Source organism: Nerophis lumbriciformis, linkage group LG05 (assembly GCF_033978685.3).
Source record: "Nerophis lumbriciformis linkage group LG05, RoL_Nlum_v2.1, whole genome shotgun sequence".
Taxonomy (NCBI): Eukaryota; Metazoa; Chordata; class Actinopteri; order Syngnathiformes; family Syngnathidae; genus Nerophis; species Nerophis lumbriciformis.
The window spans coordinates 3950118-3965000 of record NC_084552.2 but is presented as its reverse complement, the minus strand read 5'-3'; the positions used below and the strand labels follow the sequence as shown (position 1 = coordinate 3965000).

At 40.2% G+C, this 14883-nt stretch overlaps 1 protein-coding gene across 1 annotated transcript in view; it reads left to right on the top strand.

The window, feature by feature from the left end:
• The window catches only part of ifrd1 (interferon-related developmental regulator 1), a 30970-nt gene that overhangs the window by 3097 nt on the left and 12990 nt on the right, over positions 1 to 14883 (top strand). The window contains exons 2-6 of the mRNA XM_061961404.2: positions 4825 to 4926; positions 5004 to 5085; positions 5179 to 5303; positions 11814 to 11971; positions 12861 to 13090. Of these exons, the coding sequence (XP_061817388.1) occupies positions 4825 to 4926; positions 5004 to 5085; positions 5179 to 5303; positions 11814 to 11971; positions 12861 to 13090 (697 nt within the window). The remainder of the gene's footprint in view (positions 1 to 4824; positions 4927 to 5003; positions 5086 to 5178; positions 5304 to 11813; positions 11972 to 12860; positions 13091 to 14883) is intronic.

Sequence of the window (14883 nt, the reverse complement as noted above, 5' to 3'; positions counted from 1 at the left end):
AATATATAGATATTTGTGGAACTGAACAGTACGGTAAAGTGTTGAGAGGTATGTAGTGATGGTATGATTTTCTTTCCGATTTGATACAGAGTAAAATTCAGGCTAGTATTGGCGATGCCGATCCAGTACCGATCTAAAACTCAACATGTATAGTGGAACTGAACAGTACAGTAAAGTGTTAAGAGCGGTATGAAGTGATGTGCGATACAGCTGATTTGCTTTCAGATCCGATACCGAGTAAAATTCGGGCTAGTATCGGCAGTACCGATCCCGCGTGGAAACATACCGAATGTATCTGAGTTGGTAAATAACACTATCAACAACACAATATATAGATATTTGTGGAACTGAACAGTACAGTAAAGTGTTTAGAGGTATGTAGTGATGTGCGATACAGCTGATTTTTTTTTTTATACCCCATCCGATACCGAGTAAAATTTAGGCTAGTATCGGCGATGCCGATTCAGTACCGATCTTGCGTGGAAATAAACAGAATGTATCTGAGTTGGTAAATAACACTATCAACAACACAATATATAGATATTTGTGGAACTGAACAGTACGGTAAAGTGTTGAGAGGTATGTAGTGATGGTATGATTTTCTTTCCGATTTGATACAGAGTAAAATTCAGGCTAGTATTGGCGATGCCGATCCAGTACCGATCTAAAACTCAACATGTATAGTGGAACTGAACACTACAGTAAAGTGTTTAGAGCGGTATGAAGTGATGTGCGATACAGCTGATTTTCTTTCAGATCCGATACCGAGTAAAATTCGGGCTAGTATCGGCAGTACCGATCCCGCGTGGAAACATACCGAATGTATCTGAGTTGGTAAATAACACTATCAACAACACAATTTATAGATTTTTGTGGAACTGAACAGTACAGTAAAATGTTTGGAGTGGTATGATGTGCGATACAGATGATTTTCTTTCAGATCCGAAACCGAGTAAAATTCGGGCTAGTATTGGCAGTACCAATCCCGCGTGGAAATATACTGAATGTATCTGAGTTGGTAAATAACACTATCAATAACACGATATTTAGATATTTGTGGAACTGAACAGTACAGTAAAATGTTTAGAGTGGTATGAGGTGATGTGCGATACAGCTGATTTTTTTTTTATACCCCATCCGATAACGAGTAAAATTCGGGCTAGTATCGGCAGTACCGATCCCGCGTGGAAATATACCGAATGTATCTGAGTTGGTAAATAACACTATCAACAACACAATATATAGATATTTGTGGAACTGAACAGTACAGTAAAGTGTTTAGAGTGGTATGAAGTGATGTGCGATACAGCTGATTTTTTTTTTTAATACCCCATCCGATACCGAGTGAAATTTAGGCTAGTATCGGCGATGCCGATTCGGTACAGATTCCGCGTGGAAATATACCAAATGTATCTGGGTTTGTAAATAACACTATCAACAACACAATATATAGATATTTGTGGAACTGAACAGTACAGTAAAGTGTTTAGAGTGGTATGAAGTGATGTGCGATACAGCTGATTTTCTTTCAGATCCGATACCGAGTAAAATTCGGGCTAGTATCGGCGATGCCGATCCCGCGTGGAAATATACCGAATGTATCTGAGTTGGCAAATAACACTATCAACAACACAATATATAGACATTTCTGGAACTGAACAGTACGGTAAAGTGTTGAGAGGTATGTAGTGATGGTATGATTTTCTTTCCGATCCGAGACAGAGTAAAATTCAGGCTAATATTGGCGATGCCGATCCAGTACCGATCCCGCGTGGAAATATTCCGATTGTATCTGGGTTTGTAAATAACACTATCAACAACATAACATATAGACATTTGTGGAACTGAACAGCACAGTAAAGTGTTTAGAGGTATGTAGTGATGTGCGATACAGCTGATTTTCTTTCCGATCCAATACAGAGTAAAATTCAGGCTATATCGGCGATGCCGATTCAGTACTGATCCCGCGTGGAAATATATAGAATGTATCTGGGTTTGTAAATAACACTATCAACAACACAATATATAGATATTTGTGGAACTGAACAGTACAGTAAAGTGTTTAGAGGTATGTAGTGATGTGCGATACAGCTGATTTTCTTTCCGATCGATACAGAGTAAAATTCAGGCTAGTATCGGCGATGCCGATTCAGTACCGATCCCGCGTGGAAATATACCAAATGTATTTGAGTTGGTAAATAGCACTATCAACAACACAATATATAGATATTTGTGGAACTGAACAGTACAGTAAAGTGTTTAGAGATATGTAGTGATGTGCGATACAGCTGATTTTTTTTTCCGATTTGATAAAGAGTAAAATTCAGGCTAGTATTGGTGATGCCGATCCAGTACCAATCCCGCGTGGAAATATATTGAATGTATCTGGGTTTGTAAATAACACTATCTAAAACTCAACATGTATAGTGGAACTGAACAGTACAGTAAAGTGTTAAGAGCGGTATGAAGGGATGTGCGATACAGCTGATTTTTTTTTTACCCCATCCGATACCGAGTTAAATTCAGGCTAGTATCGGCGATGCCGATCCAGTACCGATCCCGCGTGGAAATATACCAAATGTATTTGAGTTGGTAAATAACACTATCAACAACACAATATATAGATATTTGTGGAACTGAACAGTTCAGTAAAGTGTTTAGAGGTATGTAGTGATGTGCGATACAGTTGATTTTCTTTGAGATCCGATACCGAGTAAAATTCAGGCTAGTATCGGCAATGCCGATCCAGTACCGATCCCGCAGGGAAATATGCCGAATGTATCTGGTGAAGTTTAAGAAGAAGCATATTTTAAGTGTTGCTGCTCTTAGGGAATCTCTGATGAAACAAAAGATGGCGTTATCCTGCACTGAGTGAGTTATCTTTAGGACTGTTAAAACTAACGAGTCAACTATTTTGATGAATCACTATCGCATTACTCATGAACACACTTGGATTAATCAGGTAATTTATTTTGACCATAAAAGCTCTTTTACTTCAAACGCGATACAGTCAGTGATTAAATCAACGCATACGTCAGCACAAAAAGGGAGCGAGGAGCCTGGAAGGACTTTAGTTACCGAGTTTTGTGCAAATAAATGACATGCGTTCCAGTAAAATGTTTAAAAATGTTTTTCCTGAATGACATTTGACATTAAAATTGCGTTTGTGTACAAACATGGGGGTCTTTTCTAAAGCACATTTTAATTATGCATGTGACCTGTGATTACTAGTTATCTTATTCATATTCACCTCCGTACGTAGTTTCTCCAAATAGCCTACAATAAAAGGATACATTCACTTGTAGTTTGATAAGACCGAGTGACTCATTTTAATTGACAGTCATTTAAAAAAAATAGACAAATGACAACACACTTACTTAGGCGGAAGAAAAAGTAGTTCCAACAAATTGTGTTTAATTTAGACAAGATCCCAATGATTTAGTTACTTTATACTGTGATCCTGTTAACAATATATATTATCTCAAGTACTTAGTTCAATTTGAAAACTACCGTATTTTCCGCACTATTAGCCGCACCTAAAAACCACAAATTTACTCAAAAGCTGACAGTACGGCTTATAACCCGGTGCGCTTTATATATGGATTAATATTAAGATTCATTTTCATAAAGTTTAGGTCTCGCAACTACGGTAAACAGCCGCCATCTTTTTTTCCCCGTAGAAGAGGAAGTGCTTCTTCTTCTACGGTAAGCAACCGCCAAGGTAAGCACCCGCCCCCATAGAAGAGGAAGCGCTTCTTCTTCTACTGTAAGCAACCACCCGCCCCCGTAGAAGAAGAAGAAGAAGCGCGCGGATATTACGTTGCATTTCCTTTGTGTGTTTACATCTGTAAAGACCACAAAATGGCTCCTACTAAGCGACAGGTTTCCGGTTCATGAAAAGACGCAATCTCTCCATCCGCACACGGACTACTATTTCACAGCAACTGCCTAAAGACTTTCAAGAAAAGCTGGCTACTTTCCGTGCATATTGTAAAAACAAGATAGCTGAAAAAAAGATCCGGCCAGAGAACATTATCAACATGGACGAGGTTCCACTGACTTTTGATATTCCTGTGAACCGCACTGTGGATACAACGGGAGCACGTACGGTGAATATTCGCACCACAGGGAATGAGAAGTCATCCTTCACTGTGGTTCTAGCTTGCCATGCTAATGGCCAGAAACTTCCACCCATGGTGATATTCAAAAGGAAGACCTTGCCAAAAGAGACCTTTCCAGCCGGCGTCATCATAAAAGCTAACTCGAAGGGATGGATGGATGAAGAAAAGATGAGCGAGTGGTTAAGGGAAGTTTACGCGAAGAGGCCGGGTGGCTTTTTTCACGCAGCTCCGTCCATGTTGATATACGACTCCATGCGCGCCCACATCACGCTGGTTTTTAATATATTATTAAAGTTTGACTGACCTATCTGACTGTTTTTTTGACATTCCCTTTAGCGCAGTTAGATGCGGCTTATAACACGGGGCGGCTTATAGGTGGACAAAGTTTTGAAATATGCCGTTCATTGAAGGCGCGGCTTATAACCCAGGGCGGCTTATGGTGCGGAAAATACGGTAATATTAGAGTAAAAAGATCTAACATTGATATTTTAGTATCAATCCGCCACATCACTAGTTTAACGTCCATCCATGTGAGCAGGTTTTATTTGCACAGTAAATAAAGTGTGCACCGCCCTTGACCCTGGACAGCGATCTACCAACCAGCATGAGTGTACAGAAGCAGATTAGATAACCACGTTTTTTTGCAACACTACCTGTGTTTTACCAATATTGCATAACGTCCCGTTTTTTTTTTTTTCATCAGGGGGCCAGCATGGAAACGTGCAGCCTTTCAGCGACGAGGACGCCTCTGTCGAGACCCTCAGTCATTGCAGCAGCTTCAGTGACACCAGTGTAGCAGATGAAGGTGGGCCTCTGTTCGGCTTTTTTTTAAATTCTAATATCAAGACAATATCGAAGTGCTCAAAGTTGTTATTTGTTAAGGTGCCGAGGCCAGCGAGGACACGGCCCAGGAGGATTTCCAGTACAAGCTCAAGGGGTTCATTGACAGCACAGTGGATAAGAGGTACTTGTTTACCTCATTAGTATGCAATAAGCATGCACACATGAGCTTTAATTAACTTTTTATGCATCATCCTTTTTTCTTTTTTTTTTTAAGCGCCAAGACCAGACAGGGGGCGATGGACGGGCTCAAGACTGCAATGGCCACGCGCATCCTGTACGAGTTCATCTCAGAAAGAAGGATGACCATCACCGATAGCATCGAACGCAGCCTGAAGAAAGGTAGCCGAACATTTTAAAAGATATGAGCAAGAGGTTATGTTGGAGACTACTGATGGGCGATTTTGGTCACTCAATGGGTTTTCTTTATTTTCATGACTATTTACATTGTAGATTGTCACTGAAGGCATCAAAACTATGAATGAACACATGTGGAGTTATCTACTTAAAGGCCTACTGAAATGTGATTTTCTTATTTAAACGGGGATAGCAGGTCCATTCTATGTGTCATACTTGATCATTTCGCGATATTGCCATATTTTCGCTGAAAGGATTTAGTAGAGAACATCGACGATAAAGTTCCCAACTTTTGGTCGCTGATAAAAAAGCCTTGCCTGTACCGGAAGTAGCTGACGATATGCGCGTGACGTCACAGGTTGTGGAGCTCCTCACATCTGCACATTGTTTACAATCATGGCCACCAGCAGCGAGAGCGATTCGGACCGAGAAAGCGACGATTTCCCCATTAATTTGAGCGAGGATGAAAGATTCGTGGATGAGGAAAGTGAGAGTGAAGGACTAGAGGGCAGTGGGAGCGATTCAGATAGGGAAGATGCTGTGAGAGGCGAGTGGGACCTGATATTCAGCTGGGAATGACTAAAACAGTAAATAAACACAAGACATATATATACTCTATTAGCCACAACACAACCAGGCTTATATTTAATGTGCCACAAATTAATCCCGCATAACAAACACCTCCCCCCTCCCGTCCATATAACCCGCCAATACAACTCAAACACCTGCACAACACACTCAATCCCACAGCCCAAAGTACCGTTCACCTCCCCAAAGTTCATACAGCACATATATTTCCCCAAAGTTACGTACGTGACATGCACATAGCGGCACGTACGAGCAAGCGATCAAATGTTTGGAAGCCGCAGCTGCGTACGTACTCACGGTACCGTGTCTGCGTATCCAACTCAAAGTCCTCCTGGTAAGAGTCTCTGTTGTCCCAGTTCTCCACAGGCCAATGGTAAAGCTTGACTGTCATCTTCCGGGAATGTAAACAATGAAACACCGGCTGTGTTTGTGTTTTTGCTGCAGTCTGCCGCAATACACCGCTTCCCACCTACAGCTTTCTTCTTTGCTGTCTCCATTGTTCATTGAACAAATTGCAAAAGATTCACCAACACAGATGTCCAGAATACTGTGGAATTTTGCGATGAAAACAGACGACTTAATAGCTGGCCACCATGCTGTCCCAAAATGTCCTCTACAGTCCGTGACGTCACGCGCAGACGTTTTCAGCAGGATATTTCGCGCAAAATTTAAAATTGAACTTTAGTAAGCATGTGTTGCAATGTTAAGATTTCATCATTGATATATAAACTATCAGACTGCGTGGTCGGTAGTAGTGGGTTTCAATAGGCCTTTAACAAAAAAAGGTGAAATAACTGAAAAGATGTTTTATATTCTAGTTTCTTCAAAATAGCCACCCTTTGCCCTGATTACTGCTTTGCACACTCTTGGCATTCTCTCGATGAGCTTCAAGTGGTAGTCACCTGAAATGGTTTTCACTTCACAGGTGTCAGTTTTGGTGCCTTCAGTGACAATCTACAATGTAAATAGTCATGAAAATAAAGAAAACTCATTGAAATGAGAAGGTGTGTCCAAACGTTTGGCCTGTACTGTATATTGCTACCGTATTTTCCGCACTATAAGCCGCCCCGGGTTATTAGCCGCACCTTCAATGAATGGCATATTTCAAAACTTTGTTCACCTATAAGCCGCCCCGGGTTATAAGCCGCACCTACGCTGCGCTAAAGGGAATGTCAAAAAAACAGTCAGGTCAGTCAAACTTTAATAATATATTACAAACCAGCGTTCTAACAACTCTACACACAACTGCAATCACAAAAATAGTAACACTCAAAATAGGGATGTCCCGATCCAGGTTTTTGCACTTCCGATCCGATACCGATATTGTTTTTGCATTTCCGATCCGATACCGATACTGGCCTATCCGAGCATGTATTAAAGTTTAAAGTTATTTAGCCTACTTAGTTGTCAGAATCATGTTGAAAAGGGTTTTAGTACTCTTGATAACAACTAGCCAGCTGAATTAGGGGAGTTTGAATAATACACAATGGTTGGTAACAAGAAACTGACCTGTTTATTCAAGGATAAACACAAAATAGACAAAATTATACATGACAAACAGAAATGGCATCATTGAACTAGGGCTGGGCGATATGGCCTTTTTTTAATATTGCGATATTTTAAGGCCATATTGCGATACACAATATATATCTCGATATTTTTCCTTAGCCTTGAATGAACACTTGATGCATATAATCACAGCAGTATGATGATTCTATGTGTTTTGATTGATTGATTGAGACTTTTATTAGTAGGTTGCACAGTGAAGTACATATTCCGTACAATTGACCACTAAATGGTAACACCCGAATAAGTTTTTCAACTTGTTTAAGTCGGAGTCCACTTAAATTGATTCATGATACAGATATATACTATCAGATATATACTATCATCATAATACAGTCATCACACAAGATAATCACATTGAATTATTTACATTATTTATAATCCAGGGTGTGGAGGGGGGCGCCGGATGTAAGTGTCAAAAAGACAGCCAAAAGAGTTTGATATGAGAATAAATCTAAAGTTAAAATATAGGGTAGAAATGCACCCATTTGCAGGAAATGTAGTCTTGATTTTCAACATTTTCTTTCAAGGCTTGCATGTCAACATTAAAACATTCTTCTTCATACTCCATTAATATATGCTACTTTTAAACTTTCATGCAGAGAAGGAAATCACAACAAAAAAAATCACTAATTTTTTCATACGGTGTTGATGTGGAAATTGTTGCCTGGCATTTTGATGGTGTGGGCGTGTGGCACCGAATGGAGATAAGCGTCTCGACAGACGTCACAATATTTGAACAATGATGACGAAAACTGTTTTCTCTGTCGTGTCCGTGTGTCGAAAATTGTTATGCGCTTATTTTTTTATTAGATTTTGTGCGTGGCATAGATTTGCTATGCGCAGAGGACGCTTAAACAGTGCGCAATTGCACAGGCGAGCACCTTAGAGGGAGCGTTGCTCGCACAGCTGCGCTAGCATCACAGCTAACGTTAGCCATGCTGCTACCTCTCTGCTCGGGGAGGACGTATACGTATGTGACGTATGACGTGACAGTATGTGGCGTGTGTAAGAAGGTGCGCTGCTGTCTGTGAGAGGGAGACACAGGAAAGAGTGAGAAGAGCCTGTCGTGTAATACCAGCAGCTAAAAGCAACTGCGTGAGAATTCACAGACATGTGGATGTGTTGAAGGTGTGCTGGAAAATTTGGAACGGAAATTACGGAGCAGCAGAAAAGTGGAATGTATTATTTGAATCGGTGCGTTGGAAAACACGGAACAGAGTTTTTTTTTAAACTGGATATGGATCGGCATTTTCCCATGCCTTGCCGATACGCAATTTTTGGCAAATATCGGCATCCGATCCAAATATCGGATCGGGACATCCCTAGAAAATACGGTATATACATTGCAGCCTCTTTCGATAACGATATACGTCAGTTTATTTTTTATAGTATTTAAATCTTTGTCTTTGGCCAAATTTATATCAGAGTGGTCGACCAGCAACTTGAGGGTTCCTGGTTCGAATCCAGCTTTCGCCATCCCAGTCACTGCCGGTGTGTCCTAAGGCAAGACACTTCATCCCCACTGCTGTAAATATGACTTAAATGTAGATAATGGCTTTCTCAATGTAAAGCACTTTGAGTTACTAGAGAACAGGCGCCATGAATATAATTGACTTCACTTGCATCGTCTATATCGCACAACCCTAATGTCGGGGTGGTGTTTATTGCTTAGACGGGCCTGCCACAGAAGTGCAGACGAAGCAAAAAAAGAGACAGGTCAGCGTTTCCGACAGGAGTGCAATATGCTTGTAAGCGTTGGGTTAGCTGTAATTGTATGTTTGTGTGGTAAAACTGTGAAATTATTTCATGTTTATTTAACACATGAATTTATTGATTTATGAGTGTTGGTTTCATTTTTCATATTTGTATCGTTGAGGGGAGTTGCTGCTGGAGTACCAGTATGTGTTGCGGGCACTTTGTTAAAGTTCGTCGTTGTTACCCACATGTCCTTTATTGTTTGATTTGTGTTACCAGTTCCATGTTGGGCTGTTTGTTTTCGTCCATATACGAGTAAAACAGTCTTGCTTTTTAAAGACCTTCTGTTAAACTAATTGCCTGCTATCACTTTATCCATTTACCTCTGAAGTTGGAGCTGGAAATGACTTCCCGGCCGAGTTGTGTGCGTTCCAGTTACGAAGTCGGAAATCAAGATGGCCACATCCACAAAAGCTATTTTTGCGCTTACCTTTGGGGAAATATGCACTCTTTCTGCAACCTTCAAACACGATGAGCAAACTCGTCCGAAAGATGGCGCCTTAGCGCAAACAATAACACCATTTCAATGTCTTTGCATGTGTTTTATGAAAACTATTTGCAATATCATACCTGCCAACTACTCCGGTTTTCCCGTAATTAGTACGGTTTTCATCAACCTATTCCGGGTTACGGTTGCAGTGATAAAAAATACGGTTTTTCATTAATTAAAAAAAAAATTTTTTTTTAAGTTTTATTCACGAAATCGCGTAACAACAATGACAATCGACACTGCTTCCAGTAACTTCCTATCGAGCCATTCCAAATGCCATGCGCGAGGCTATTTATAGCACCGCTGCCAAGCACGAGGCACCTGTTTCCAAACGAGCGAACGATCATGGAATCAGCCGGAGAAAAATCGCAAACGAGTCTTAAACCGAAAAGAAAACTGCAGTCATTCCGTGAAGAATATTCAAAAGCCTATCCGGGAATAATTATCCGTTCCAAAAAGGGTGAAAACTACGCGAATTGCACCTTGTGCAGACAAGATTTTTCGATCGGACACGGAGGAATTAGCGATGTAAAAGACCACGTTGGGACAAAAAAACACAAGTCTAATGCCGTTGCTAGCGGTACAAGTGGAAAACTTTCAACGTTTTTCGTCGCCCAAACAGATTCTTTGGATGTGATAAATGCCGAAGTTTTATTTACGGAGGCAATACATTTTAATGAAGTAAACTTATAAAGTTACCATATCATTTTTGCAGTATGATCAATCTGATAGAATACATTTGGGTTTTAGCCACAAAAAGGTAATGACACCAATGTTATCTATTGGAATTGTTTAGTACTGTTATACTGTTAAAAGTGTTTATACTATTTATGCTTTCAAGTCCAAGTTGAAGAAATCTTGTTAAATGTTGACAGCATAACTACCAAAATACAGAAGTATGTCCTTAATATTTTTGCAGTGCTATTTCTGTTGAAAAGTTAAAATGATTACATTAGAGATGTGATGTGCCACTTTTCAAGTGTCTGATGGCTTAAATTAATTTTCATTAATTTTTCATATTTTGAATTCTTTTGAAAGGCTTACAAAAAAACTACATTTGAATTGTAATTCCATGCTATTGACAGGACTATTAATTTTAATGAAGTTAGCTTACCATGTTTACAGTATGATAATTGTGATAGAAATGTGAATTTTAGGCACAGAATATTTTTTTTACAATTGAACAAGGCAGTAGATAATACAAGTTTGGACATAAAGTTAATAATAACACCAATTTTTTTTTAATGGAATTGTTTAGTACTGTTTTACCATTTGTTTACTGTAAAAAGTGTTTATACTTTCAATTCACAAATTGAAGTCTTGTGAAAGGTTGACAGGATAACTGGCATTAACTGTCAAAATAATTTCAAACTATTGAAGTTAGCTTACAGAATAAACATGTCAATCAACCCATATGATTTTTGCTGTAATATTTTTGTTTTGAAAAGTCACTGTGACTGATAGAAAAGTGATGGTTTTAGCAACATTTTAACCTGTCTGAATGCTAATAATCATTTTGCGTCGGGGGGCTTCGCCCGCCTGAACCCCCCACCAGGACTTTGTCCTGGACCTACCGGGGCCTGCGGCCCCTGGACCCTGGCTACTAGGTTTTTCTGATTTCAAAAGTTGGCAGGTATGCAATATGGCCGTCAGCAAAGAAAAATCCATAACTCAGCCGCACCGTTTTTTAAGCGACATGGTTCAAAGCGTATGTAAAAAGTAGCAGCTTATACCTTGGAAAAGACGGCAAATATGCAAATATAGTTTCTGCATGTCTGCTGCAATGAAGCGCACTAGAGCGGTGGTGTGGCGGCAAACTGCAACTTATTAATACTTTAAAATAATGTACATGTGTTAAAAGTGCAATTTGAATGATGATTAATGAATATGGCAAGCAGAAATTGTTTTAAATATTCTGTAGAATGAGATTATAAAATGTGTTTTATGCGATGATAGAATTAATCGCACAAACTAATGGATGGATGGAGGTCATTTTCAAATGTTGCAATACCTGCAGGTGGGGTGATGGAGTGAAGGTCCCACGGATGGTGAAGTTAGCGCGCCAACATTCTTACATCAGTTGTCTTTTTCAGGTAAAGGCGAGGAGCAGCGAGCAGCAGCGTCCTTGGCCTGCCTGCTCTGCATCCAGCTGGGCTCCGACATCGAGAGCGAGGAGGTCTTCAAGACCCTCAAACCCGTCTTCAAGAACATCCTAGCGGACGGTTCGGCCAATATTCTGGGCAGGCAGGCGGTGAGTCGCTAATCCCGGCGAGACACCATCGCATACTTGCCAACCCTCCCGAATTTTCCGGGAGACTCCCGATATTCAGCGCCTCTCCCGAAAACCTCCCGGGACAAATATTCTCCCGAAAATCTCCCGATTTTCAGCCGGAGCTGGAGGGGGTGTGGCCTCCATGCGGACCTGAGTGAGGACAGCCTTTTTTCACTACTGGAGGACACCAGGGTGACAAGAACTAAATCATCCAGACTAGAGATACATTGTATTATTATGTTTATCTTACCTAAAAATAAATAGATATTTATTAATTAAAAAAAAAAAAAACTAAATACATTTTTACTATATTTTGCTAAAAACATCAATCAATCAATCAATCAATGTTTATTTATATAGCCCTAAATCACAAGTGTCTCAAAGGGCTGCACAAGCCAAATTAATTGTATTTTAATTTTATTTTTTTCTGACTCCTTATTACATCCAGCCATAGAATTTTACATTAAAATAAACATATTTGAAATAATTAATTTTAAATTATCATAATAATTCATTTAAAATGACCATATTTAATTATTAAAATAATTGCTTGTTTACCAACAACTTTAGCATTTTATTCACTACATTTTGAAGCTCTCAGAAGCCAAGTTATGTTATATTCCTTAATATTTATTTATGCAAGTTTGAAGTATCAATTATCCAAACACAGTTTTGTTTGCATATTTTCAGGATGTAGATATATATATATATATATATGAAATACTTGACTTGGTGAATTCTAGCTGTCAATATGCCCCGCCCCACCCCCGACCACGCCCCCACCTCCCGAAATCGGAGGTCTCAAGGTTGGCAAGTATGCACTATCGGGGCATTGAAGGCGGTGACCTCACCGCAGCTCTCATTGTAGGTGGCGACGAGTTTGGGCCTGTGTACGTTAGTCACGGAGGACGACGTGTTGGACGTGCGGGCTACTATGGAGTGCTTGGAGAACCTCTTCACGCGCTCGTACGCCCGGGGTGACGGTACGTGCCCCTCTGTCAGCGCCCCCACCAGTCAGCTCCACACCAACGCGCTCCTGTCCTGGGCCCTCCTGCTCACCATCTGCACGGCCAGCCAGCTGAAAGACATCTTGCACAAGTACGTCCAGCAGCTGCAATATCTTCTTTTTGCTTACATTTTTGATTCATTCCTATTAGTGTTGTCCTAAAATTTCCATACTATTCAACATACACTGGACCACAAATGTCAGTGTTTTAACAGATATTCTTCTGATACATAAAAAAATCAATTTCACATTGCAATCAAACAACAATTTTGGCATTAAATAGTTGTAGGTAAGTAAACTGGTTACCAAGGCCCATAAATTACTGTATTTTTCGGACTATAAGTCGCAGTTTTTTTCATAGTTTGGCCGGGGGTGCGACTTATACTCTGGAGTGACTTATGTGTGAAATTAACACATTACCGTAAAATATCAAATAATATTATTTAGCTCATTCACGTAAGAGACTAGACGTACCGTATTTTCCGCACTATAAGGCGCACCTAAAAACCACAAATTTTCTCAAAAGCTGACAGTGCGCCTTATAATCCGGTGCGCCTTATATATGGGTTAATATTAATATTAATTTTCATAAAGTTTCGGTCTCGCAACTACGGTAAACAACCGCCATCTTTTTTCCCCGTAGAAGAAGAAGCGCGCGGTGCATGCTGGGATATGTGACGTTTCATTTCCATTTGTGTGTTTATGTAAAGACCCCAAAATGGCTCCTATTAAGTGTGTTGTCTGTCTAATTATAAATAATGCAGACGAGGCGTGTTAACTGAGTTCTCAACGTTTACTCACAGCGTGCTCATAACCACATTCTAACTGCCAGCATACAACAACGCTTCTCAGGGCTACCGCGCATGCTCGTCACTATCGTTGCATGCTGGGTAGTGTAGTTGTTATATTTGCTAGCTCATAACATCACATTAAGAGACACGCTTACGCGCTTAATTCAATACTCGCCGTCATTCCGGGTGGATTGACAAAAGACCTCCAGCCGCTAGATATTGGTGTCAACAGGGCATTCGAAGCTAGACTGCTAACTGCGTGGGAACAGTGGATGACAGAAGGCGAACACACGTGACGTTCACCAAGACAGGGAGACAGCGCCAGACGACATACGCCACTATCTGCCAGTGGATCGTAAATGCCTGGGCTGATTCAGTCTCATCTGTGGTCCGAGCTTTCAGGAAGGCAGGAATTGTCACTGAACTAATAAACGGCAACGACACTGACTCCATTAATGACGACTTCGACGAGACGGAGCCGGCCATGTTGGATGCCGTATTCGCTCAACTGTTTAATTCGGACACTGAAGAAGAAGAATTCGAGGGATTTGTGAATGAGCTATAACTTCATAAAGTGAGCTTTACATTTTTATATAGTGTGTTGTGTTGTGTGACATTAACGTTTGAGCAACGTTGAGTTATTGATATATTGTTATTGCTCTGCACTATTTCACGTGTTACTATATTGTGATTGCACGTTTGATTTACGTAACACGAGTAAATCAGCTGTTTATTCATTTTGGGAGTGAACGGAGTTGTCAGAACGCTGGTTTGTTATCTATTAATAAAGTTTGACTGACCTATCTGACTGTTTTGTTGACATAGGTGCGCCTTATAATCCGGTGCGCCTTATATATGAACAAAGTTTTGAAATATGCCATTCATTGAAGGTGCGCCTTATAATCCGATGTGCCTTATAGTGCGGAAAATACGGTATAAGATTTCATGGGATTTAGCGATTAAGAGTGACAGATTGTTTGGTAAACGTATAGCATGTCCTATATGTTATAGTTATTTGAATGACTCTTACCATAATATGTTACGTTAACATACCAGGCACGTTCTCAGTTGGTTATTTATGCCTCATATAACGT